The sequence below is a fragment of the Tympanuchus pallidicinctus genome, unplaced genomic scaffold, assembly GCF_026119805.1.
Source record: "Tympanuchus pallidicinctus isolate F22 unplaced genomic scaffold, pur_lepc_1.0 scaffold3, whole genome shotgun sequence".
Classification (NCBI taxonomy): domain Eukaryota; kingdom Metazoa; phylum Chordata; class Aves; order Galliformes; family Phasianidae; genus Tympanuchus; species Tympanuchus pallidicinctus.
Window position 1 is genome coordinate 106,909,695 of NW_026294747.1, and position 24,317 is coordinate 106,934,011.

A 24,317-nucleotide genomic window follows, 5' to 3' on the forward strand; every position below is an offset into this window, starting at 1 on the left:
GATGAAGACCCTGCACATCATGCCTGATGGCCGTATGCCTGCGCTGCCCATGGCTGTGATGGGTGCAGCTACCTCATGTCCCCTCAACCTGCCAGGCATCCAAGCTTCTCCTCCTCCACCAGCTCTCCACTGACTCCCACACCTTTGCCACCTCCCGTGTCGTGTGGTGGCAATGCATGGTGCTGGGGCGGGCCCAAACTCCCACCCTGACAGCAGGCACGTTTCCAAAAACTCTGCTCACTTCCTCATCCTGCTGGCTCGTGAGCAGATCCTGTTGTCAGCTCTGCTGACCGGCACAGCAGAGGTGGGATTGTTACAGCAGCCTGGAAAACAGCAGGGGAAAAACCATTTCCCCCTTTGGCTGTTATTTGCTGAGAAATGCTGTCTGGTGAGTGTTGAGTCAGGGCCTGAACCACCAGCCCAGATGGAGCATCTGGGGAAAGGACCCAGTCGGCCCTGGGAGCGCAGGTGAGGGCAGTTCAGTTGTATGATGGAATGAGGGGAGCCTGGCTGCAGATCTCTTAGACCTCACTGAAGGGCTGACCCTGCACTGGGCAAGGATCTCTGGTTGGAGATCCCTGCCCTGTGGAGTTTTCCCTGTGAGCCTGGATCTTCAGGGACAGGTGAGCACTTTCCCTTTTCTTTGTAACACCCTTCTGTTGTGCCAGTCCCTTTGTGGTTACACCTGCTCCCACTGCACTGATCATTCTGATTGTTACAGATGTCCTCTGCCCCTTCCCACCTGTAAAGCAAACAAGGCGATGACAGAGCCTTTATTTGAGATACAGGAGCTATAGAACAGGATGATATGCAGTTGTTGCCCAGCTTTTGGGGGACTCGCTGTGACCTCCCTGTCTCCCCTCTGCCTTGTGCACTGGGCTTCACAGCATCCTGATGGTGAGCAGTGGTCCTGTGGAGATGCTGAGCAACGATTGTGAGCTGCGCCCTTTTCCTGGACCGGTACCCAAGGCCTTCTCAGCGCAGAGCCTGTCTCTCTTTCCCTGGGGTTCTGTGGATCAGTCAGCAAGATGGGACTTTGCCAGCCAGCTGGTTTCAGCTTCACCACCCCAATGACAGCAGGGCAGTCCTGCAGCTCATGGCAGCCCTACGGCTCTGCTCCTTTGCCAGGCTGGAGAGCTGAATCAGCTGCGATTCTGCAGATCCTTCCCTGAGTCCTGCTGCTGAAGGTTTATGAATGCTTTATGAAGCCGGTCTGACCTCTTTCAGCAGCAGTGAGAGCTCTTCTCACCTAGTCTAACCCTTAGAGCAGCATAGAGTGACCAGTGCTATGGAAAGAGCAGAAGTGTTCCTTCAGAGCTGATTTACCCCTGCGCCTGCTGTGTTTCTTTTCACTTTTTGTGGATGAGCAAGTGGCCCTTTAGGGATGAGCATCTCCTTGCTCCTTCCATTCTACAGCTCGTAGCAAGGTGCTCAAGACACCCCACAGCTGTGGGGAGCAGCTGGCACAAGAGAACTAAGTCCTGAGGCTGCAGCAAAGGTTTTGGGTCATTTGCAGTGGCTCAGTGGGAGCTTGCAGAGGCAAAAAGCAGCTGCAGATGGGCTCTACAGTTCTGTGCTGGTTTGCAGATTCCTCAGGAGTTGTGCTGGGTCATCTGGCTTCCACCAAGAGCGCTCCTCGTCTCTCCACAGATCACATCCCAGGTGCTGTCTGTCTGTCTGTGGTAGATTCCAGAGCAAGGAGGCCTCTCCATGCCATCTCTGCACATTGATTTCAGCCTGTGGCACCCCCATTGGGACACACGGATGCTCCAGGAAACAGCTGTGAACCCTGGGGCTGGAATGAAGATGCCAAAAACAATGCAGAAAAAAACCCAGAGGTAAGTCTCAGTTTGTGCAGGAAACTCTCAGGCAACACACCTGCTAAGGTGAAGCTGTTTTTTGCCTGCAACCTAGCCCTAATTCCAGGAATCAAGCATACCCCACACACCACCAGCTGGGACCATGTGGTGAGGTTTGTTTTGGATGCTACTCTCCAGCACCCCTTTCGGAGCAGCCATTGTGCTTCCCATGGATGCTCGCTGCTGTCCTGAGCCCTTTATAACCTCAGTAGCCCCTGCTATAGGGCAGCATACTTGAGAACTAAAATGGCATGGTTTTGTAGGAGGGAGCAGGGGCTTTGTACCAGGGATCTGCAGAGCATCCTGGGCACAGCATGGCAAGATGGGAACATCCACTGCGTGTCTGTGTTGGCTCTACAGAACTGCACAGGGGCACAGCACCTCTAGCAAGAAAACCTCTGCAACTCATTCTGCTGCCTTATCTTTTTAAAACATGACACGGTCCAGCTCATTGTGGCCGTGGGACACAGCAGCTCTGACAGCATCCCAGTGCTGCGGCATCCCGCTGCCCGCCTCTCCGAGGGGCCAGGGCTGATCCAGAGCAAGGCAGCAGCTTGGCGCTGCAGAGGGAAGCGGAGGTGTGTGGAGTGCTGTAGGTGTGCTGGCTGTGCCCCGTCGCTGTGGGGTAGAGCTGGTGCTGCAGGGAGCCCTTGTGGGATGGTGGTGGTGCGTGGGGTTGGAGGGCTGTGCAAGCTGGTTATCGCAGGGCTGGGGAAAGCAGGAGTAATGGAGGTAATGGAGAGAGGTGGCTTTGGTGGGGCTGCGTGATTTTCAGGTGCTCCAGAGGGTTGCTGAAGTTGATCAGAAAATGCAGCATCTCTCCCTTGTAAATGTTTTGGGCTGAGGCACTGGGGTGAGTGGAATGGCACAGCTGGTCTGGGAGCGATGGCTTTGGGTTTGGCATCACTGCTGTGCTTTCGTCATAGGCAAAGGAGTGGTCACCTCCCAGATCTAAACTGTAGGAAACATGAGACTCACCCATGGGGTGAATGGGGTGGATTGAATGGGGGTTAATTGAAGTAAAGCAACAGAGAAGTGAAAATGACCTTTGTGCAGCCCAATAAAAATGCAGTATGGCCTCAGAGTGGTCAGCGGGGTCCCAGAGGAACAAGTAGGATCTGGGATCTACTTCACCCCGAAATCCCTGTTTTTCCCCTTCAATCTGGGCTTTTCTCCCAGAAATCCCTGTTTTTCCCCTTCAGTCTGGCTTTTTTCCCATGACAGTGTCCCTGCTGCAGTGCCACCCTTACTGTGACAGACTTCTGCCATCCGTCCCGTCTCAACTCTCTCTCTCTGCCCTTCTTTCTTGCCGCCCCCCTCCAGACACCGAAGGCCAGAAGCAGAACACGGCAGCACACACGTGTGCGTGTGCATGAACACGGCGTGTGCACTGAGGGCTCTGCACAAGGCTGGGTGGCTTTGCACACCTTTGCCCGTGCGTTCGGATGGTTGCGCACAGGTGTGCCAGGAGGTGCAGGCAGTGTGTGAGTGCACAGGGTTGTGTGAGTGCGCCAGGAAGTCGTTGGAGCAGCAGCTCCTGGCTGCCGCTGCACAAATCGGGCCGTGCGCTCTGTGTCCATCTCTACTGGTGATGTTTTTATTGACCACAAGCAAAGTTGAGTTGGAGTTGGGCGGCACTCGCAGCGCTGCCCTGTAACGCCGCGCGCCGCAGCGCTGCCGGCTGATGCTGCTCCTCTCAGTCCCTCAGCTGCAGCTGCTGCATCATCTCCACCAGGCTGTTCATTGTGGAGCACTGGAAAGAAACAGAGTGAGTGTAGAAACAATCTGGGGAGCTCTCCTTCAGAAAGGCTGATCAGGACACTTGCAGAACGGCCCCATGCAGCACAGCACGTTCCTGCCGTTCAGGTCGCTGGCGTTACTTCCCACAGCAGCTGCCTATGCTAACATTCATGCTCTGCTGGGGGAACGAGGTTTCCAAGGTCGCAGTGCCCGACACGGCAAGGCTCCTTATGGCAGCAAAACCCTCCGGCCGTTACCAACAGCGTCCTTCTGAAGGCAGAGGAAGGCACCCAAGCTCGCCTGGCAGCTCTCGCTGACAGCGTGACTTCCTCAGACACACAGCTGGGTGTATTTCTGTGACATCACTGCCCTCAGGACCTTACAGCATCTTTCACGGCTGTCAGACAGAGGCACTGAGGGCAACAAGAGCCGTGTCTGTGCTCGCCAAGGACTCACCTCTGTATGTGCAGCTGCAGCTCTGAGGGAAGCCTTCTTCAATTCCCTTCTCCTCTCTTTCTGTCGTCGTCTTCTTGCTATAAAGCAAGAATAAAAATGAATTCATTCAGTCAGCAGCAGAGCTGTGTAAACATGGGTACCACAAAAGCAGAAGGCAGAAAAAAGACAGGGGAAATTTGAGCAGGAAGCCTCTCAGTGAAAGACATTTCCAGGGGGACAAACAGAAGACCACCATGCAGTTAAAGAGACGGGGTTACATACTGTGGCACCTCAGTGCCTTTGGACTTCTTAGAGGCTCCAACTCTTTTCCCCTCTGCAGAGAAGGAGAAAGCAAAGCAAACCCTCTGCAGCCTCGGTGTGCTTGATCAGGGCAGCAGCTGCCCTGCAGGGCGGTAGCACAGCACCTGCTTACCTCGCAGCTTGGAGCTCCGTGCTGCAGCAGGCCCAGGCTGTGCTGCTGGAGCCGGCACGCTGCCTCCGCTCTGACGTCTGGCTCTTTTGCAGGCAGGCAGCAGCGCTGATGTTTGCTGCTCTTCCTCCAGGCCCTTGCGTTTACCTGCAGCCAGGGACTTGGAGACAGAGCGGGGGCACACGGCAGGGGCAGGTCTTCCCCCTGAGCTGGGACCTGCTGATGTAGGAAGCCCCCCAGCCTGAAGACAAGCTCTCCCAGAAAGCCCTTCCTGCACCGCTTTCGGGTCGATCTTTCCGTTGGACTCAGCACCTCTGTCTGTTACAATCAAGAAAAGAGAAGCAAGGAGATACAACGAGAGTCCAGTGATACTTTCAGTCTGCACAATGGGCCTCGATACTAGGAAACCTGATCTCGAGGGTACACAGTAAGGAATCTTAGCATCTTGGCTGAACGTTGCGTTGAGACTACAAAACGGGACAGGAAGGTAATAGTAGATCCCAGGGATTAATACCTCAGGTAAAACACACAACAGCGTCAGTCCCAGAAAGAATAGACAGAGAGCCTAGCTAGAAAGACAGTGCACCAAACCTAGGTGCCTGCTGTGTGTCCATACCTCTCTTGGGTGCTGTGCCACACTCGGTGCTTCTGCCTTGCCTTTCTGCAAGGCTGCGCTTTGCTGGAAGGCTGCTTGCATCAGCATCTGACAGAAAGGAAACAGAGACATGAAGAGCATCTCTTTGCAGGAACGTTTTAGCACAGCCAACCAAACTTCTGGTCTTCCAGTGTAGCTTCTTCAATTTCCTTTCCGCTGCTCCAGCCTTGTGCCACTTCTGCAGTCAGCACAGAACTGCAGTGCCCTTTCCTCCCTCCTCCATCACACTCAGCCCTGCGTGCAGCCCTGCTTAGAGGCAGCACCCACAGCACAGCTCACAGGAGCTTCTTACCTGGGGAGGCTTTCCGTTTCCCCCCGTGCCCAGCACCATCCCACGGACGCGCAGGCTCCGTCCCTGCAACGACAGATCCAGTGTGATTGCACAGACCCCAGGAGCAGCGCTGTCCTGTCAGCCCACACCCACCCCAAAACCAGAAGACGCTGTTCTACAGCCAGAGCAGAAACTGGTGTTCAAACTGCAGCGTGCTGACACAAAGCATTATGCTCTCATTCCTGCCAGATGGCAGCAGAGGAACCCCGGACTGCCTGACAGCTCTGCATTCTGCAGAGCAGAGCTGCATCAGCAAACAAAACGCTACCGGGTGCAAACGTGGAGACACGGATCTCTTGTCCCTAGAGGGAATGCACTCAGCTCTGAGCAGCACCACTTGTACACAGACTGGTGTCTCGCTGCTGCCATCAGCTGCTGCTGTCGGCCTTTCTAATGCTTCCACCGTGGTTTCTGGACATCCCTACAGCACTGCAGCCGCTCAGAAGTGATACCTAGCAGGCATTCCTCCATCCTTCATGACAGAGGACTGCAGAAACTCACTTTTGCATGGCAGTGAGGACGGCCCGTGCCCATCGCGTCCCTCTGTGCGCTGCCAGGCGCCGTGGGATCTCTGGCAGCCTGCTGGCTGCTGCTCCCAAAGGCGGGGAACCGCGCCGCGCTGCTTCTGAGGAGAGAAAGAAGAAACGTTGGAGGGAACGGGCAGCCGAGGTTTGCACAGAGCTTCCAGGTCGTGCCAGAGATGGGATAGCAGAGTGCTGAGATGTTCTTTACCACTGAGGGAAAACACAGCCTGAGCCATGCCCATGTTATTAGCCCAGGCTGTCAGCGAGCGCAGAACCCAACCAGTTCCTGAGGGTCCCAAAGGACCAGCAGGGCTCCCCCCGCTCCACCCTTTCCCCTGGAAAACAAAAACAAAGGAAGAAACACCCAGCAAAAGACACCCAGCCCTACCTTTGCTCTCACAGAGCGGGAATTGGAGCCGCGCTCATCTCCATGCTGAGACATGACGGCTGAAGTCTCAGAGGAAGCCCAAGCTCAGATGGTTCTCTGCACAGGAACTTCTCCCGCTCCTGGAAAGAGCTGGCTTCACTCTTCCTCGATGCCCAAAGTCTCCTTTTGGACAGGAACCCTGCAGAAAGCATCCACCAGTGAAAAATCATGAGGAAGAAGCATCTTCCCAGCTTTCTTCTGCCGCGCCATGGAGTCTCTTGAGGAGGGCAACGCCTGGAAGGCAGCTGGCTGCGAGAGCTGCCTGCCACCAGGTCCAGTTTGGGTCTGACTGCCACGGCTTGTGTCAGCAAGTGCCCTTCTCCATCTCCTCCACAGCTCTGCACCCAGCCACCCGTGGGGCAGGGGGCACGAGCTGTGCTCTGAGAAGCTTGTGCTCTCCTTGCTTTTCAATGTCCGACATGAAGGTGGGGGATCAGCAGTGAATTTCCAGGGGAGGAATGACATCTCATCATCCTCACAGAAACGTGGGATGGAATCTCAACAAGAACCATTTCCCCTGGAAACAGCCGTGCTGAGGTGCATTGCTGGAGCTGGGAACTCCTCCCCAGCCCAGCTTTTCTGCTGAGACACCTCCCGGCCCCCAGCCAGCACCAAACCCAGCTCACCTGGTCACTGCCCAGCCGGATGACCTGGTCACTGTGCCCAGCTGACGCACGCGCCGCAGTGCTGCTCCCAGTGGGCTCTCACAGGAAGATCTCTCCTGAAAAGCACAGAGCTCAGTCTTGGTTTGCAGCACGCTCACCAGACCACCAGCTCTGCTCCAGCTGGGGCACAAACGCTCCCAGCCAGGCAACCACTGTGAGCTCAGCAAGTGCCTGCATCACCGCTGTGCTTTCATCATAGGCAAAGGAGTGGTCACTTCCCAGATCCAAACTGTAGGAAACATGAGACTCACCCAATGTGCTGAATGGGGTTGATTGAATGGGGGTTAATTGAGTAAAGCAACAGAGAAGTGAAGATGACCCCTGTGCAGCCCAATAAAAACCAGTATGGCCTCAGAGTGGTCAGCGGGGTCCCAGAGGAACAAGTGGGATCTGGGAGGAGCGCACAGCAGTCCGGTCCATAAAGCTGCAGCGTGGCCAAGTGAAAACCAGTAAGGAGCAGCACGGCCTCAGAGCGGTCCGTGGAGCCCTATAGGAATCAGCAGAAAGCAACAGGAAGGCCCATCTGTGCCCAGGGCCGGTGCCGGCCTCTGCCTCCGGCTTTGGGCTCTCGGCCTGGTGCCGGCCTCTCGGGCTGTGCGTCAGGCCGAGGCCTGGTGCCGGCCTTTCAGGACTGGCTTTAGGCTCCACGGCCGCTGCCAGCCCGCCCGGCTGTAGGTGTGGCTGTCAGCCCCGGCTCTGGCGCTGCCCCAGTGGCTGTAACCGCGGCATTATGGCCCAGGGCTGGTGCTGGCTCTCTGGCTGGAGCTTCAGACTTCAGGGCCGGCTCTCAGGCTGTGGCTTCGGGCCCAAAGCTGGTGCCGGCTTCTCGCGTTGGGGCTCCAGGTTTAGGCCCGGGGCCAGGGCAGCCTCTCTGGCTGGGCTTCAACCCAGGGTCGGTGCTGGCCGCTCAGGCTGTGGCTTCAGCCCCCAGACTGGAGGCTGGGAGGATTTGGGCTCCCAAGCAATCAGCCAGCATTCGGATGAGTCAGCGCTCTGGTTTTTGTGGGGACAGACGAGCCCACCTTGGAAAGCCATCTGGGCAAAGGCAGAACAGCTTTGTTGTTGGGCCGCAGCACTCCGTGGCCAGGCGCTGCTCAAACGCTGGGCCTGCATTTCCTCCTGGGCATCCACACGTGCTCTGAGTCTGCTGCAGCTTCCTGCAGGGTTTGTGGCTTCCTGCTGAGGAGCTCCTCGTGTTCTTCTGCAACTGCCCCCCAGCATCACCGCTGCCTCCTCTGGTGCCGTGCCGGGAGATGCGTCAGCGTCCATCAGCCTGCGCTTCCTTCCTCCCAGCAGCAGCTGCTCCTGCACTGCCCTTCATTCACACTGGATGCCGTCCGCTTCCAGCGCCAGCTGACCTGCGACACAGAGAAAGGAAATGTGGGATCAGCACAAATGCAGAAGCCCGAGGCTGTGCCACCACCACGTACTGCAGCCTTGGGAAGCCAGCTGCCACTGCAACCTTGGTCAGAATTAAAGCAGGCTCTGTAAATTAAGTGTGACTTCTGAACTGAAGGAATTGCCACAGTCAGAAATAAATACTGAAATCGCTCACTGAACTGTAGGTGGTTACCTCTGAATTCTTTTGCTTTGGGGAAAATATGGACTGGGAATTGAAGGGTGCGAGAAAAACGAGGAGCAGTTGGCAACTCAGGCAAACTGAGCAGTGCAGGGAAGATTGCTGCATTTCTTCTTCTCCTGGCCCAGAAATGAATTTTCCTACCTTAAAAGAGGTACTTAAAAGAGGTACCTTAAAAGAGAAAAGAGAAGAAGAGCCTGACACAGTAGACACATTTCAGTCCCACATCATGGGTAGAAGCTGGAGAGCTCTCGTGGCCCAAAGCTCAGGGCTGCAGAAATTGAGGGTGCTCTAAGCTTTAAAACCAGGTGAAAGACAAGGTGGAATGCGAAACGTCGGCACTTCCTGCAGAGCTCATCACACAGCTGCAGGCACCGCCTGAGGGGTAACAGATCAGAAAGGAAAACCTGACTATGGGAACGCAGGGACCAGCTGCTCTCTTCTTCTAGGCCTTTGTTCACAGTGAGGATTTCCCTCAAGAGTGCCGCTTTCCGCTCATGCTGCTGCTGGGTGAGATTTCAAAGAAAATCAGCATGTTTGATGGAATGATTCCACTTCCAAGCTGTGCCAGTCACTTCAGTCACCTGTTGTGCAACACCAGAAATAAAAACAAAACCCCATCTGCAGGGCAAAATCGGGATTAATTCAAAATTGAAGGGGTTTTGGAGCCATTTCAACATTTTTCCCTTGATTTTTCCAGCTCAGGGAATGAGAAGAAGCTCGAAAGGAGCTAGAAGCCTCTCTGAATCAACTAGAAGAGGTGCAGTAACGTAGGGATGCTGATGGCCTGAAGTGCCATTTGCCTTGGTGTTTGTTATCTGGAGCCACCGTGCGTTTGCCAGCTGTAGTGCTTCTCTCTTTAAAGCACTGGCAATACGGAATTGGAAGTTTGTCAGATGGCTTTAATAGTGAAGCTGACAGGAGCTGCCAGTGCTGCTGGAGCCCTGTTGTGTGCAGCTGTCTGCGATGGGTGCATGGAGCAGCACTGAACATCTGCAGCTTTTCCTTCAGACACGCAGACATAACCCTGCCTTCTGCCTTCTGCCTTCTGCCTGTGCTTTGCTGTTATTTCCTGGGATCCTGCAAGCTTTCTTTGCCGTTTGTATTTTGTCTCCAGCTCTGCTTTGGGATTTTTTCCTTTGCTCTGCTGTCTAAGAAGTGCTGAATCCCAGCCTGACCCACTGACGGAGCAGCTGAGGAAAGGAGCTGCTCAGCCCTGGAGCGCAGCTGAAGGCAATGGAGCTCCGTGGCTGGAAGGGGCGCAGCCTGGCTGCCCCTCGTGGAGCTCAGGTCAGGGCTGGCTGGGAGCAGGGAAGGGTTTCTTTCTGGAAGGTTCTCTGCTGTGGAGTTGGTTCTGTCGGTGACTCCTTGGCGATGGTGAGCAGTGCTTTTCCTGCCTCTGTCATATCCTGCCATTGCCCTGGTGTTTCTGCCGCTCTGTGTGTGATGGGCCGCTCAGGGCTGGGGGGGGGGGGGGACACCTTGTGTGCCTGTTTGCATGAACCTTCCTTTCTGTCCCTCTTCAGAAGTGCTGGGTGCTTTGTGGAGGATCTTGCAGGAGGCTGTCAGAAAGCTGGCTGTGATTTTGCTCACATGAAGGGACGCAATGGGAATGGACGTCATTGCCACCAAGCAGAAGTGAGCTGCTTATGTTGTGAAAGATACGATGTTGGTTGTGGATTATGAGCAGTTGCAGTGCGATAGGGGACTGAAGTAACTGCTTGTTTGGGAGTTCAGGGAAGAGCCATGAGCGGTGAAATGGCAGTTTGTGTTTTGGCTGTCCAAATGGGGGAGCTTTATTGGTCTTTGCTTGCTGTGCTGTGCCTGCCTGCCTGCTCCCTGTGCTTGCTGCACCTGATAGCAGTGGCTGTGGCCAGGCTCCCCAGGGCTGTGGGCCTGGTCCTGAGCTGCTGCAGCTTAAAGACCATTTGTGTTTGGGTTGTCCTTCCTGGAGCCTCAGGTTGGACTTGGTGATTCCTTGTGGATCCCTTACAGCTTGGGATTCTATGATCTTGGTGGTTTACCCGGAAAATACCAGATGATTTTTTTATCCCCTCATGTTTTCATGGCAGTTAAACTTGTAGTTTCACTTCTAAATGTGAGTGGAGTTGGATAAGGGGAGGGTAAGTTGCTTCTTTATTTGCTGTTCTGCCAGGTGGGTCTGTGTATTTAGTGCCCAAGTTGTGGTGGCTCTATAAGTAGGGATGTTCCTAATGGTCGTAAAAAGACTCTGCTGCCAGCACAGAACTTGTCCACAGGACTGCGTGCTGGATTCAGTTCTGCAGATTGATTATCTGCTATTTGAGATGGTCTGTTCTGTTTATTTTTTCCAAGGCATCAGGTTTTGAGGTCGCTGAGATGCATGGATTAATCAATCACTTGCATCATGTTTGAGCTTGAAGCAGTTGAATCATCCCACACAGCACTGTTAAATTAAACCTTATAATGGCTTTGGGATCGTAGCTCTGTGCTGGGCTGTGAGGAGCAGAGGGAGAGAGGTGAGCCCAGTGTGGAGACAGCAGGGGAAGCAGCTGGCTTCCACACAGCGCCCAGGTGGAGTGCCAAGGAGATGAGATGAAGCAGCGATGCAGGTGTTTTTCCAGGAGCTGTGTCTTCCAAGGCTCGGGACCAGAGGTGTCCCTGGGGTTGCTTTCACAGGACACCCCAGCCCTCCTGAGGACCCACGGTGAGTGTGTGGGTGACAAAGGTGTCACTGAGCGACAGCGTGAGGGTGGGAATGCGTGGAACACAGCGCCCAGGGGGGAGACGGGCAGCCTGGGGAGGTGGGGGGGGAAGGTCAGGCGCAAGGAGAAAGTCTGCCCCCCTTGGAGAAAAGGGCCTGTTGAATGGCTTGGGTGAGATGTTGGAGAGCAGGAAGTCAGTGAGGTGAAAATGTGCCACCTGGGTACCGTTGGAGCCCCCCAACCCCACAAGTGCTGTGCAAAGCTCTCCACGCCCCCTGGTGCTCTGTGCAGTTCCCCAGTCAGCTCCCGTTGCCTCTCGGCGTTGCCTCGACTCTCCTTGTGCCAACTGGGTGCCCCCGATGGAGATGTTCAGCCTGGAGGAGCTGGAGGAGCTCTTGGCTGCCTGCAGCCACCCCAACATCCCCAGAGGTGGGCACGGGGGCCTGGGGGGGCTTTGGTGCTGCATGAACGACAGCAGGCAGAGGTGTAGCAAAGGGAACGCAGGACATTTAATAGTGAAACGTACAAAACAGTGCCTAAATGACAAGATTCCCAACCATTTCCCACCCCTAACAACAGTTTCTGATCCCACCCCCTAAAATTCCCACCCTCTGATCAGTTTCCCACCCCCCGATCAATTTCTCCCCCTGTCCCCCGCTCCCTCCCACCAATAGTTTCTTCCCTCTGCACAAAACTTCCCAGCCCCCCAAAGATCCCACGCCAGCAATTCCTTCCTCCCAATTCCGGCAGTTTTGGAGTACAATATTACCCGAGTGCAATTTCTCACCCAGAAGTGCCACCCCACCAAATTCCCTCCCCCTCTGCTGGCAGGCGAGATCCGTGCCCGGTAGCTACCCTTCCCTCCTCCTTGGCACGACTGCCAGCGCTTTGGCTTCCTGCAGAGAGGTGCTTTGCTGTGACTGGCAGCCGCAGGCTGCTTCTGGGCTGGCGGCCCTGCAGTTGCACCTGTGCTGGAGGAAGCAGCGTGCCCAGTAGCTACCCTTTCCTCCTCCCAGGCACGGATGCTGAGCTTGTGGCCCGCTCCAGGCTCGCTGGGCGCCTGTGCTTTGCCCTGGCGGTGCGTTCCTTTCGGTTGTTTGTCGGTGTGGCTGGTGCTGCTGGACGGGTTGTTGCTGTGTTGCTGTGTGCCCATAACCGTGCCGAGTCCTGGTGCTGCCGCCGTGCTGACAGCGGCAGCTTGGCCTAGCGCCGGCGTTTGTGGGCTGGCGCCCGGTGGCAGCGCGGCAGCTTCCTGTGTGTGCCTGGGATGCTGGCAGCGCGCTGCCTGTGCGCGGTGCTCTGGCCTCTGGTGGTGGAGCAGGCGGGCGTTGGGCTGGTGGGCGGCGCGGTGCTGTCCCCGTGGTGCTGGTGTGCCAGCCGGCAGGAGATGCATCCGGCTGGCAGTGCGAGGCGCCTGAGCAGCACGTGGGGCTGTTTGTGCGGCGCCTCTTCCACGAGCCGCCCGGCGCGCAGCAGAGGAGGCACGGGGCGCTTGGCTGGCTCGGCGCTGTGCCCTGGGTGCTGGTCTGCCAGCCGGCAGGAGATGCAGCCGGGTGGCAGTGCGAGGCGGGGGAGAACCAGCCGGGGCTGCCTGCGCTGCACCTCTGCCGTGGGGTGTGCAGTGCGAGGTGCAGGAGGTGCAGGGGCAGCCGGTGGGCTGGGCAGTGCCAGGCGGGTGAGCATCACCCGGGGCTGCCTTCGCAGCACCTCTTCCATCGGGTGTGCGTTGTTTGGCGATGGCGGTGTAAGAGCAGCCAGGGGGCTCGGCACGGGCAGCTGAGGGGATGCTGCCTGGTGCCCAAGTGAGTTGTTGAAGAGCCCGGGTTCAGCATCTGTGTCGTTGCTGAGCTCCCGGCTGGCCGTGGGGGAGTGAGGCAGCTCTGCGATGGAAGAGGAGTTGAGGCTGCTGGAGGCACGTGGGCTCGGTGGCTCTGTGGCAGTGCTGCCCTGCGCCAGCCCCTCCCTTCTGCAGCTGTGCAGGGCACTCGCAGCTTCTGGAATAGCAGAACGTGCCCCGGAACGATGATGGCAGCCTTCCCACCCCCTGCTTGGTGCAGACACCCACCGGTCATCTGTGCAGACCGCAAACTCACCATCCATCCAGATGAGCAAACGGTCAATTTCGGCATCGCTGGCCAGAGTGCTGGTGCTGGGTCTGTCTTCTGGGCAGTGGAAGAAATGCCCAGTGGGGCAATGCCAGCTTTCCCGCAGGCACTCAGCGCAGGCAGCCCCCAGCAGCTGTGCTGCTCCCAAACTCACCGCTGTTGATCCACGTGAGCAGCTCGTCCACGTCTGCGTTGTCGTGCAGGATGCCTGGGTTGGCTGTCACTTCTGGAGAAGGAAGAAAATGCCCAGAGAGGCACTGCCAGCTTTCCCGTGCCCGCTCGGTGCGAGCACCCCCCGCCGGCTCTGCTGCCCCCCGACTCACCCTCATTGATCCAGGTCAGGAGCTCAGCCATGTCCTCGGCGACGTCCTCCGGGGTGTCTGCGCTCGTTGTCGCTGCTGGCCAAGCAAGAGCATCCCCAGCGGGGCAATGCCAGCTTTCCCACAGCCCCGTGGAGTAGACAGCCTGCCGCCCGCCCTGCAGCCCCTGAACTCACGGCCTGATTGCAGCGAGGCAGCGCTGCAGGCGAGCGGAGCCGTGGCGGGATGGGGGCAGACGTCGGTGGGCGCTGGGTGCCCCTGGTCCTCCGAGAGCAGCACGGCGTCTTGGGAGGGCTGCGTCGGCAGCTCCCAGGTGTCGGGCAGGGTGCAGGGCATGGGGAGCAGCTGCTGCTGCAGGGAGGGTACCTGCAAAAGAACTGGGGGGGGGCCGGGGCGGCCAGGGGCCTGCGGCAGGCAGGTGCCTGCGGGCTGCGGGGGCTCCGCGTGGAGGGGCACGGCCCCGGGCCACAGCCCCATCGGCCGCTGGGGCGGCAGCGTCCCTGCGTGCAGGGGACGTCCCGAGCAGGGAGCAGGGGCGTGGGGGGGAGCCGTAGCTGGGTGCTGCCCCCCAGATAGGAGCAGCAGCACCGGTGAGTGCAGCCCCGCAGTTGGGGTGAGGCCCACAGGTGGCAGCTGAGTCAGGGTTGGGGGCAGCCCCCCGGGTGGGAGCTGCGCTGCCTGTCCCCAGGCACCTGGTAGGCCGGGCCAGGCAGAGGGCTGAGGGGCCAGGTGGGTGGCAGTGGGGACAGGGAAGGGTTGTGGGGGTACCGGCATCGGTCCGCGGACGGTGGGCTGCATCCCGGCGGGGTCCGGTGGCGGCACAGTGGCATCCAAGCAAGTGGCGTCAGGCGTCAGAGGCACCGTCAGCGCTCGAGGGAATCTCTCTGTGGGGAAACGCCAGACGGGGCGCTGGGCTGAGAGCCGGGGCATTGGGGTGAGATCCGGGTGACAGGAGTGGGATCTGGGGTGCTGGGCTGAGATCCGGGTCACAGGGGTGTTTTCTGGGGCTCTGGGATGAGATCCGGGGCCACAGGGGTGAGATGTGGGGCGCTGGGGTCAGCTGGAGCGTCAGAGCAGGGGGAGCTGCTGCCTTACCTGCCATGACAGCTGGAGAGTGGCAGTTGGGGGAGCCCCTCCCCCCACGGGGGTTCCGTGACCGTTGGGCTCAGCCCCTCTCCCCCCGGCTTGCCATGCTTTGCCTTTTCGTACCCAGACCTCCTTCCCATCCCAGTGGTTTCCCATCCCCAGGATCAGTGACCGTATGGATGGGCGTTTTGCAGCCCAGTGCCCTTCCTTCCCAAGGCTCTGCCCGTCATCCCTGTGGGGATTTGCCATCCCTGCAGTGCGTTCTCCCCCCAGGGATGGTTTCCCCTCCCAGTCAGGATCTCCCTTGCAAGCATTGCCAGCCGTCACCACCCAAAACCAGCCCGTGGCTTAGGGCTTAAACTGCCAGCTTTAATTACCAGTTCTGGGAAGCGGCGGCAGCCGTGGTGGGCCAGTTGGACAGGTGACAATGACAAGGAGTGATTTCGGTGGGACGGCCCCGATTCAGCTGAGAGCAGTGCAGGAATGAGTCAAGGCCCGTGCAGCGTATGCCGAGCTTGTTGCTGTGAACTGGTGCTGTGTGCCTCCAGAACATCGCTCACTTTACATCGTGGGCTTTTTCTCCTCGCTTTGGCCGTGTCCTGGGGCATTGCTGGTGAGCACAGAGCAGGCAGCGTTGTCTTTTCTGCTCTTCCCTCTTCTGCGCTTCCCTTTTCTGCTCTCTTCCTCACCTGCTCTTCAGCTCTTCTCCCTTGGTGTTATCCTTTCTTTCTGCTCATCTGCAGTTCTTCCTTCCTTAATCGTGACTCCTCTCCTGCATCTGTGCTCCTCTTCAGCTTTTCTTTCTTACCCGTATCCTCTCTTCTCCCGTTGTTCTCCTCGTCTGCTCTTATGTCTTAGCTGTTTCCTCCTTGCACATCTTAGGCTCTTCTGTTCTGACCTATGCTATGTGCTCTTCTACTTTGCTGCTCTTCTCTGCTCTTCTGTGCTCTCTTCCTCCCTTCTATTTGTTTTTGCTTCTGCCCTTCTCCCTGGCCTGTGTCCTCTCTGCCCATCTTCTGTACTTCTGCCGTACCCGTGTTCTCTCTTCTGCTCTCCAGCTGCTCTGCACTTCTGCTTTTCTGTCTCACCTGTCTTGTCTCCCTTTCTGCTCTTCTCCTTGTCTGCACATTGTTCTTACCTTCATCCTCTCTGTTATGCTTCTGCTCTTGTCCTGTTCTGCTCGTCTTTTCCCTGCTTTGCTGTCTTGCCTGTATCCAACCGTTACCTCTGCTGCACTTTTCATCTTCTGCACTTGTTTCTTACCTGTATGCTTTCTTCTTTTTCTTCTCTTCTGCTCTTCTTTATTTCTGCCTTGTGTGTATGTGCTCTTCGCCTGTTCTGCTCTTTTAGAGCTCCTGTCAGCATCCGGTCTCTGCACCCCAACTGTGTGTTGGACTTGATTTTGGGGTGGAGGAAGGTAGGTAGGGCCTCGATTTGTGCAAGAGGGGCTGTTGTGCTGTGCCCAGGAGGTGATGAAAAAGAGCCCTGAGGAGCCAGGAGCACCAAGGCAGCGTGTTTCTGCAGAGGCCGCAGCATAAGCAGATGTGAACCTCGAAGGAGTGCTTTGTAGCTCCCCAGGAACTGCTTTTGGGTGGGGGATTTTCTGGAGTTGTTTGCAGTTGTTGCTCGGAGGAGCTGAGGCTTTTCTCCTTGTATCTTTGCAGGAAAGCAGAGCGGAGGGAGCGTCTGTGGTGAGACGCCCAGGTGAAATTGCCTTCCCTGCACCAGCAGCCTGTGTGTGTCCACGTGATGCATGGAGAAGAGAAGCCTGCAGTTCTGTGAGTAAGCCTGGCAAATGGAAGAATGGCTGTGGCCTTTTTGGCAAGTGTGTGAGGAGGGGTCTTTGGACAGGCTGCTCGTTGGTTGGTTGGTTGTTTTTGCAGGGAAATGCCATTTCAGTTGTTAGTTGTGACAGATGTTTTGTGCTTGTTTGGAGAAGCTTGGTCATGTAGACAAGCAGCGCTCTCGCCCCGAGGAAGTGAGAAATCTCCTGTGCATCCAGTCTTCTTGATGAGCCTTCCATTGCCTTTCCCCAATGCCTCGAAATGCCTGTATCAATGGCGGGGGGATCAATGGGGAAGAGATGAGGTGCCATTTGTGTGCACGCTCTGCACGCGGAGCAGGCGTCCCCTGCTGCGAGCTGGGAGCCCTGCAGAGCGTGCTGGATTTGTTTTCCTTCCTTGTTGGAGCGCTGCCCCGTGTGAGGCCCCATCTGGACTGCTGCGTCCAAGTGTGGAGCCCGCAGTGCAAAAAAGACAGGGAGCTGTTGGAGAGGGTCCTGAGGAGGGCCGCTAGGATGATCAGGGGACTGGAGCAGCTCCCCTGTGAGGACAGGCTGAGGGAGCTGGGCTTGTTCAGCCTGGAGAAAAGAAGGCTGCGGGGTGACCTCACTGCAGCCTGCAGTACCTAAAGGAGCCTACGGAGGGGAGGGGAATCAAGTCTTTGAAAGGGTTGACATGTATAGGATGAGGGGCAATGGTTTTAAGTTGAGGGAGGGGAGATTTAGGTCAGACATCAGGGGGAAATTCTTCACCCAGAGAGTGGTGAGGTGCTGGAACAGCTGCCCAGAGAGGCTGTGGATGCCCCGTTCTTGGAGGTGTTCAAGGCCAGGTTGGTTGGGGCCCTGGGCAGCCTGGTTTAGCATTCAACGTGGAGGTTGGTGGCCCTGCACGTGGCAGGGGGGATGGAGATTCGTGATCCTTGAGGTCCCTTCCAACCCTGGCCATTCTGTGATGCTGTGATGCTTTTGTAGGTGCTGAGTGCACCAGTGTCCTAGAGAGAGCCCCAAGGCCCTTGTTTTATTCAGGGCCTTTTTCTCCTTCTCTCAGTTGTTTTTTCTCCTTTTCATTCTGTTGATATGGCATCTGTGGCCCATCAGATAATTCAGCAGGGAGTGGTGTGTTCTTGCGAAGCTGTGGCAGGTGGGTGCATGCACTTCACTGCTGGTATGACAGAGCTGAAGGTGCCTGAGGTGTGTGAGTGCTTTGGGAGTTGGATGCAGAGTTCTTGACCAAGGAAGAGCCCTTTGGTGCAACCCCTGGGGAGAGGCTGCGCTTGCTGAAGGGAGAGAGGATTCTTTGAGTGATGTGAGGGGTGTAGGAAGGGAGCTGTCAGGTTTAGGGTTCCTTTGCCGTGCTCTGCCCAGGCTGTGACAGTGCTGGGGTTGGATTTTGAGTCACTCTGAAGAGCAAATGAGAGAAAGGGTTTTTTGAGCAGCCTGAAACCCTGCAACTGTGCTGTAGGGGCTGCAGCCCAGGGTAGGTGCCCTGTCTCCACAATTGCTGCCCACGCTCTTCCCTTCTCCACAGTGACCACGGCCATCCCCTGAAGCTCCAGTCATGAAGACCCTGCACATCATGCCTGATGGCCGTCTGTCTGCGCTGCCCATGGCTGTGATGGGTGCAGCTACCTCATGTCCCCTCAACCTGCCAGGCATCCAAGCTTCTCCTGCTCCACCAGCTCTCCACTGACTCCCACACCTTTGCCACCTCCCGTGTCGTGTGGTGGCAATGCATGGTGCTGGGGCGGGCCCAAACTCCCACCCTGACAGCAGGCACGTTTCCAAAAACTCTGCTCACTTCCTCATCCTGCTGGCTCGTGAGCAGATCCTGTTGTCAGCTCTGCCGACCGGCACAGCAGAGGTGGGATTGTTACAGCAGCCTGGAAAACAGCAGGGGAAAAACCATTTCCCCCTTTGGCTGTTATTTGCTGAGAAATGCTGTCTGGTGAGTGTTGAGTCAGGGCCTGAACCACCAGCCCAGATGGAGCATCTGGGGAAAGGACCCAGTCGGCCCTGGGAGCGCAGGTGAGGGCAGTTCAGTTGTATGATGGAATGAGGGGAGCCTGGCTGCAGCTCTCTTAGACCTCACTGAAGGGCTGACCCTGCACTGGGCAAGGATCTCTGGCTGGAGATCCCTGCCCTGTGGAGTTTTCCCTGTGAGCCTGGATCTTCAGGGACAGGTGAGCACTTTCCCTTTTCTTTGTAACTCCCTTCTGTTGTGCCAGTCCCTTTGTGGTTACACCTGCTCCCACTGCACTGATCATTCTGATTGTTACAGATGTCCTCTGCCCCTTCCCACCTGTTAAGCAAACAAGGCGATGACAGAGCCTTTATTTGAGATACAGGAGCTATAGAACAGGATGATATGCAGGTGTTGCCCAGCTTTTGGGGGACTCGCTGTGACCTCCCTGTCTCCCCTCTGCCTTGTGCACTGGGCTTCACAGCATCCTGATGGTGAGCAGTGGTCCTGTGGAGATGCTGAGCAACGATTGTGAGCTGCGCCCTTTTCCTGGACCCGTATCCAAGCCCTTCTCAGCGCAGAGCCTGTCTCTCTTTCCCTGGGGTTCCGTGGATCAGTCAGCAAGATGGGACTTTGCCAGCCAGCTGGTTTCAGCTTCACCACCCCAATGACAGCAGGGCAGTCCTGCAGCTCAATGCAGCCCTACGGCTCTGCTCCTTTGCCAGGCTGGAGAGCTGAATCAGCTGCGATTCTGCAGATCCTTCCCTGAGTCCTGCTGCTGACCACTGATACTTGTGCATGCTCTGGGCCGCATCAGGACTGGAAAGAGGAGTAGCTATCAGGCGGAAGGATCTGGCCTTCTGCTGGGTGACAGCCACCTGCATGGCCTGTTCCTGCTTTCTCTTTTCCCCAGGTGGCATTGTGCTTCCCAAGCAGTGTGTGGACCTTTCTGATGGGAGTGAGCAGCAAGGAACTGACTGAATCATGGAATCACAAGGTTGGAAACGACCTGTAAGAGTCTCAGCTATGGAGGTCCTATAAGGGTCTCAGCTTCCTTCCTGCCCTGCGCTTGACTGAGGGACCCTGCAACCAGCTCAGGAGGTCAGAGGGGGCCATGGGCCCAGCTGTGCCAGCTTTCACTGCGGAAGGGAGCAGTTCAGGGAAAGACACAGCCTGGGTGAGCCTGAGCTTTACTCTAGCATCTGAGGGAGCTGTGGACATCAGCTGTGGACACGACTCATCGAGGTGTGGGTCAGCTGTGGATGCTCAGTGTTCTTAAGCAGCCCAGCTGTATCTCACAGGCTGTAGTCACAATTTCTCTGTGAGGCTGAGATACCCTGAGGATCGTGGCATCTCTCACTTTGCTCTCACGCCCGTACTCACAGTCTCTGAGGAACGACTTGAGCCCTGTGACCACGTCCTCGCTCGTGTGCTGGAGTCACTTTTGTGCCTTTTGGTGTCAGGGCTCTTGGGGCAAAACGTGCCTGGACACTGCCACACCTTTAATGCCTTTCTGCTGTGCACGCTGGAGGATGCAGAACTGGCTGGGTCTGGGATGCTTTATGAAGCTGGTCTGACCTCTTTCAGCAGCAGTGAGAGCTCTTCTCACCTAGTCTAACCCTTAGAGCAGCATAGAGTGACCAGTGCTATGGAAAGAGCAGAAGTGTTCCTTCTGAGCTGATTTACCCCTGCGCCTGCTGTGTTTCGTTTCACTTTTTGTGTATGAGCAAGTGGCCCTTTAGGGATGAGCATCTCCTTGCTTCTTGCATTCTACAGCTCATAGCAAGGTGCTCAAGACACCCCACAGCTGTGGGGAGCAGCTGGCACAAGAGAACTAAGTCCTGAGGCTGCAGCAAAGGTTTTGGGTCATTTGCAGTGGCTCAGTGGGAGCTTGCAGAGGCAAAAAGCAGCTGGAGATGGGCTCTACAGTTCTGTGCTGGTTTGCAGATTCCTCAGGAGTTGTCCTGGGTCATCTGGCTTCCACCAAGAGCGCTCCTCTTCTCTCCACAGATCACATCCCAGGTGCTGTCTGTCTGTCTGTGGTAGATTCCAGAGCAAGGAGGCCTCTCCATGCCATCTCTGCACATTGATTTCAGCCTGTGGCACCCCCATTGGGACACACGGATGCTCCAGGAAACAGCTGTGAACCCTGGGGCTGGAATGAAGATGCCAAAAACAATGCAGAAAACAATGCAGACTTACCCAGAGGTAAGTCTGAATTTGTGCAGGAAACTCTCAGGCAACACACCTGCTAAGGTGAAGCTGTTTTTCCCCTGCAACCTAGCCCTAATTCCAGGAATCAAGCATACCCCACACACCACCAGCTGGGACCATGTGGTGAGGTTTGTTTTGGATGCTACTCTCCAGCACCCCTTTCGGTGCAGCCAGTGTGCTTCCCATGGATGCTTGCTGCTGTCCTGAGCCCTTTATAACCTCAGTAGCCCCTGCTATAGGGCAGCATACTTGAGAACTAAAATGGCATGGTTTTGTAGGAGGGAGCAGGGGCTTTGTACCAGGGATCTGCAGAGCATCCTGGGCACAGCATGGCCAGATGGGAACATCCACTGCATGTCTGTGTTGGCTCTACAGAACTGCACAGGGGCACAGCACCTCTAGCAAGAAAACCTCTGCAACTCATTCTGCTGCCTTATCTTTTTAAAACATGACACGGTCCAGCTCATTGTGGCCGTGGGACACAGCAGCTGTGACAGCATCCCAGTGCTGCGGCATCCCGCTGCCCGCCTCTCCGAGGGGCCAGGGCTGATGCAGAGCAAGGCAGCAGCTTGGCGCTGCAGTGGGAAGCGGAGGTGTGTGGAGTGCTGTAGGTGTGCTGGCTGTGCCCCGTCGCTGTGGGGTAGAGCTGGTGCTGCAGGGAGCCCTTGTGGGATGGTGGTGGTGCGTGGGGTTGGAGGGCTGTGCAAGCTGGTTATCGCAGGGCTGGGGAAAGCAGGAGTAATGGAGGTAATGGAGAGAGGTGGCTTTGGTGGGGCTGCGTGATTTTCAGGTGCTCCAGAGGGTTGCTGAAGTTGATCAGGAAATGCAGCATCTCTCCCTTGTAAATGTTTTGGGCTGAGGCACTGGGGTGAGTGGAATGGCACAGCTGGTCTGGGAGCAATGGCTTTGGGTTGGGCCAATTCTTGGTATCCCCTGGGTGAGCCAGTGCCCTTGCCCCTGCCTTCAGTTTCACGGACAAAGGGGGAAACAGCCTGCAGGCCCCAGGCTGCCTCGTCCTGTTCCACTTGGCTGTGGGTGGTGTGGGGCTCTGTGTCAGTGGGCTGAAGCCAGCCCCAAGGGGCACCCAGCAGGCTTGGACAGCAGCAGAGGTGGCTGGCTGCGGGCTCTCTCTGCTCCATGCTTTGGTTCACAGGTCTTGGGCTGCTCCCAGTCGTCCTCCATGTCCTCGGGTTGTAGTTCCAAGAAATCCTTCAAGTTGGAGAAGTGTCCCCCTAAGGGGTGGCAGCTGATGTGTTTCAGCTGCTGATTGCAGTATGCGTGAAAGAAGCCGGTGAAGACAGCAGGTGCAGGGCCCCCATCCTCAGCTCTTGGGTAAGGCTGTCTGTCCTCCCAGGGGAGCACTGCGATGGGTCCTGCCTCACTCCAGCCTCCCCTGGATGCGTCCTTCAATCCTTTTGTCTCCGGGCTCCTCTGCTCCTTGAAGTGGGGGTTGGCTGCCAGCCGGCTGGGCTCTGGGTTGGGGTGAGTGCTGCTCGCCGCCCCATTGCCCTCCAGGCAGTGCTGTTAGTGGCAGTGGCAGGACTCTGCCTCATTCACCTGGGCCAGCAGCTTCTTCTTGTCCAGCAGAGACGTGATGGGGTCGTTGCCTTAGGAGTAAAAGCTGGAAAAGAGGCACTTGCAGGCTTCAGTGTGGGCGCAGCGAGTGCCGGGCCACCCCCCAGAGGGGCTGTGCCAGGGCCGTGGGGCTGGCACATTGCTCCACTGGCCAGCCTTGCTTGTGGGCCTCTGTTTGGTCTTCCTGGATGGGGAATGCAGCCATCAGGAGATACCTGGAGGGGCAAATCTGCTCAATGCATCTTTAAGATGGGGAAGAAGAGTATACGTATCTGAGAATACCTCAGTGGTAAAAATGTCAGCACTGATGGATATCTGTGATGGAAGCTTGTGCGGGAGCAATAATTCAGTAATAAAGTAGGTCAGATCCTTACGCTGAAGTTGGGTACCTTACAAGAACCATGTTGTGATTTTGTTTGACAGTTTGCTCTGCATGATGTGGATGGTGGAGCTGTGAGGATGTGATCCATTTCCAGTTGTGAACAGGATCGCTCTCAGAGCTGCTGCGGTAAGATACATGTGGGCTGACTGTAACCTGAAACTAATTGCCTCTGAATATCAGTGTATGTGTGGATTTTGTTTTTAATTCTGTGATTTCATCCTTGCCCTACAGCAGCTCTGAAGAGGCCTTGTTTTCCCAAACCCTGCTTTGCTGCTAATTGAGGCTGATGGCAAGTGCTGTGCTTTGAGCCCTTTGCTTTTAGTTTCTGTGGCCTGTGTACCCTGGAGGGTGCTTTCTTTCACATTTTTTTTTGTTTGCTAGCCACCTTTTTGGTAGATAAGATTTATTAGGGATGTTCTTGCTTTCCTGTGGTGGCTATACGTAGGTGCTGGACCAGGGGAGGTTATCAAAAAAGGGAAGAATTTGCTGCACTAATTGAATTGTAGCCTTTTAGACAAATGGAAGTTAAGGTGCTGATACTGTGCTGTGTAGCTGGAGGACTTCCTCAGGAATAATCTGGGCCTTTATCCCCAGTTCCCAATTTGAGCTTCTCCATCTGTTTCTACCCATATTGGAGCAGACCTGTATCTTGGAGGCAAGATCTGGGCAGTGAAAAGCTTAGTCTTGAGGGATATGGACTGGCCACGTTAGTATGTGAAATGTTCAGGCATGGAAGAGAACAGCCAGTTTACAGCTGAGGAATAGTTTGCCTTTCCTCTGAAATTCTTGCCCCTGGTTTCTATGAGCACTGTTGCCCACTGCTTGCAGTGAGACTCAGCCCTGGGTATGAGGGGGCCTGGTGCTCAGCGAGGTGTAACTGCAGCTCTGCACTGAAGCAAACTGCACCCAGCAGTATCACAGGAGCTGGAACACCTGGTGTGTGCTTGGTTTTAAACTGGACGTGCTGTAATGGTACTGGACTTGTGGGCTGCCACTCATTACCTTGGGAGATTTCTGTAAGGCTGTTTGAAGACGTTAAGACTGCCAAGTGTCCTCGTGCCCTTCTGTCAGCGATGACTGTTCTCAAGGCACACACACAAGCAGAGTCATACTGTCAGGTTTGTTTTTGAAGTGAAGAGACAAAAATGAAATAGGGCATTTTTAGCTTGGATCAGTTCCCTAATCCGGTGCAGTGCGTGCTCTCACACTGAGAAGGTGATGGCTGAGCAAGGCTGGGGGCTGCTGGTGCTCCTTAAGAGGGCAAGGAGCTGAGCTGTGCTCCTGGCTGGAGCTAGCAGGTCTGCAAATGGCTGTGCTGAGGGGTCAGGCCTTGCAGAGAGCTGGGGCCAGCAGCTGGGAGACGACGGCTTCACAGCCAGCCCTCCTGCAGATCACCATGACTGGCGTTGGGCTGCAGCCTTGCGTGATACCTCGGGTCAAGCAGGGGGCTGGAGGCAGGTGATGTTACTGGGTGGGAACCACCAAACCAACAATCTTCCACGTTCCTGTGCCTTGTACAGGCTGTGGGAACTGGAGTTTGTTTTAGAGTGAGTTGCAAACTTCTGC

General features: G+C 56.3%; 1 protein-coding gene, 1 long non-coding RNA gene and 1 pseudogene across 2 annotated transcripts; 1 reads left to right on the forward strand and 2 right to left on the reverse strand.

Moving 5' to 3' along the window:
* Nucleotides 1-3,926: 3,926 nt before the first annotated feature.
* Nucleotides 3,927-6,416, reverse strand: LOC128085234 (zinc finger CCCH domain-containing protein 11A-like). The gene is made up of 7 exons (XM_052692321.1): nucleotides 6,363-6,416; nucleotides 6,302-6,309; nucleotides 5,952-6,075; nucleotides 5,412-5,565; nucleotides 5,081-5,167; nucleotides 4,468-4,782; nucleotides 3,927-4,132 (listed from the first exon to the last, which is right to left on the reverse strand). Exons 1-7 carry the CDS (start codon nucleotides 6,414-6,416, stop codon nucleotides 3,930-3,932), a joined length of 945 nt encoding a protein of 314 aa, XP_052548281.1. The 3' UTR covers nucleotides 3,927-3,929.
* Nucleotides 6,417-19,147: 12,731 nt separating this feature from the next.
* Nucleotides 19,148-20,771, forward strand: LOC128085370 (uncharacterized). Its single transcript, XR_008208937.1, has 2 exons — nucleotides 19,148-19,681; nucleotides 20,457-20,771. It is a non-coding gene; the product is annotated as an uncharacterized LOC128085370 (long non-coding RNA).
* A 486-nt stretch (nucleotides 20,772-21,257) lies between these two features.
* LOC128085235 (AT-rich interactive domain-containing protein 5A-like) lies at nucleotides 21,258-22,574 on the reverse strand (annotated as a pseudogene).
* Between the last annotated feature and the right edge of the window lie 1,743 nt (nucleotides 22,575-24,317).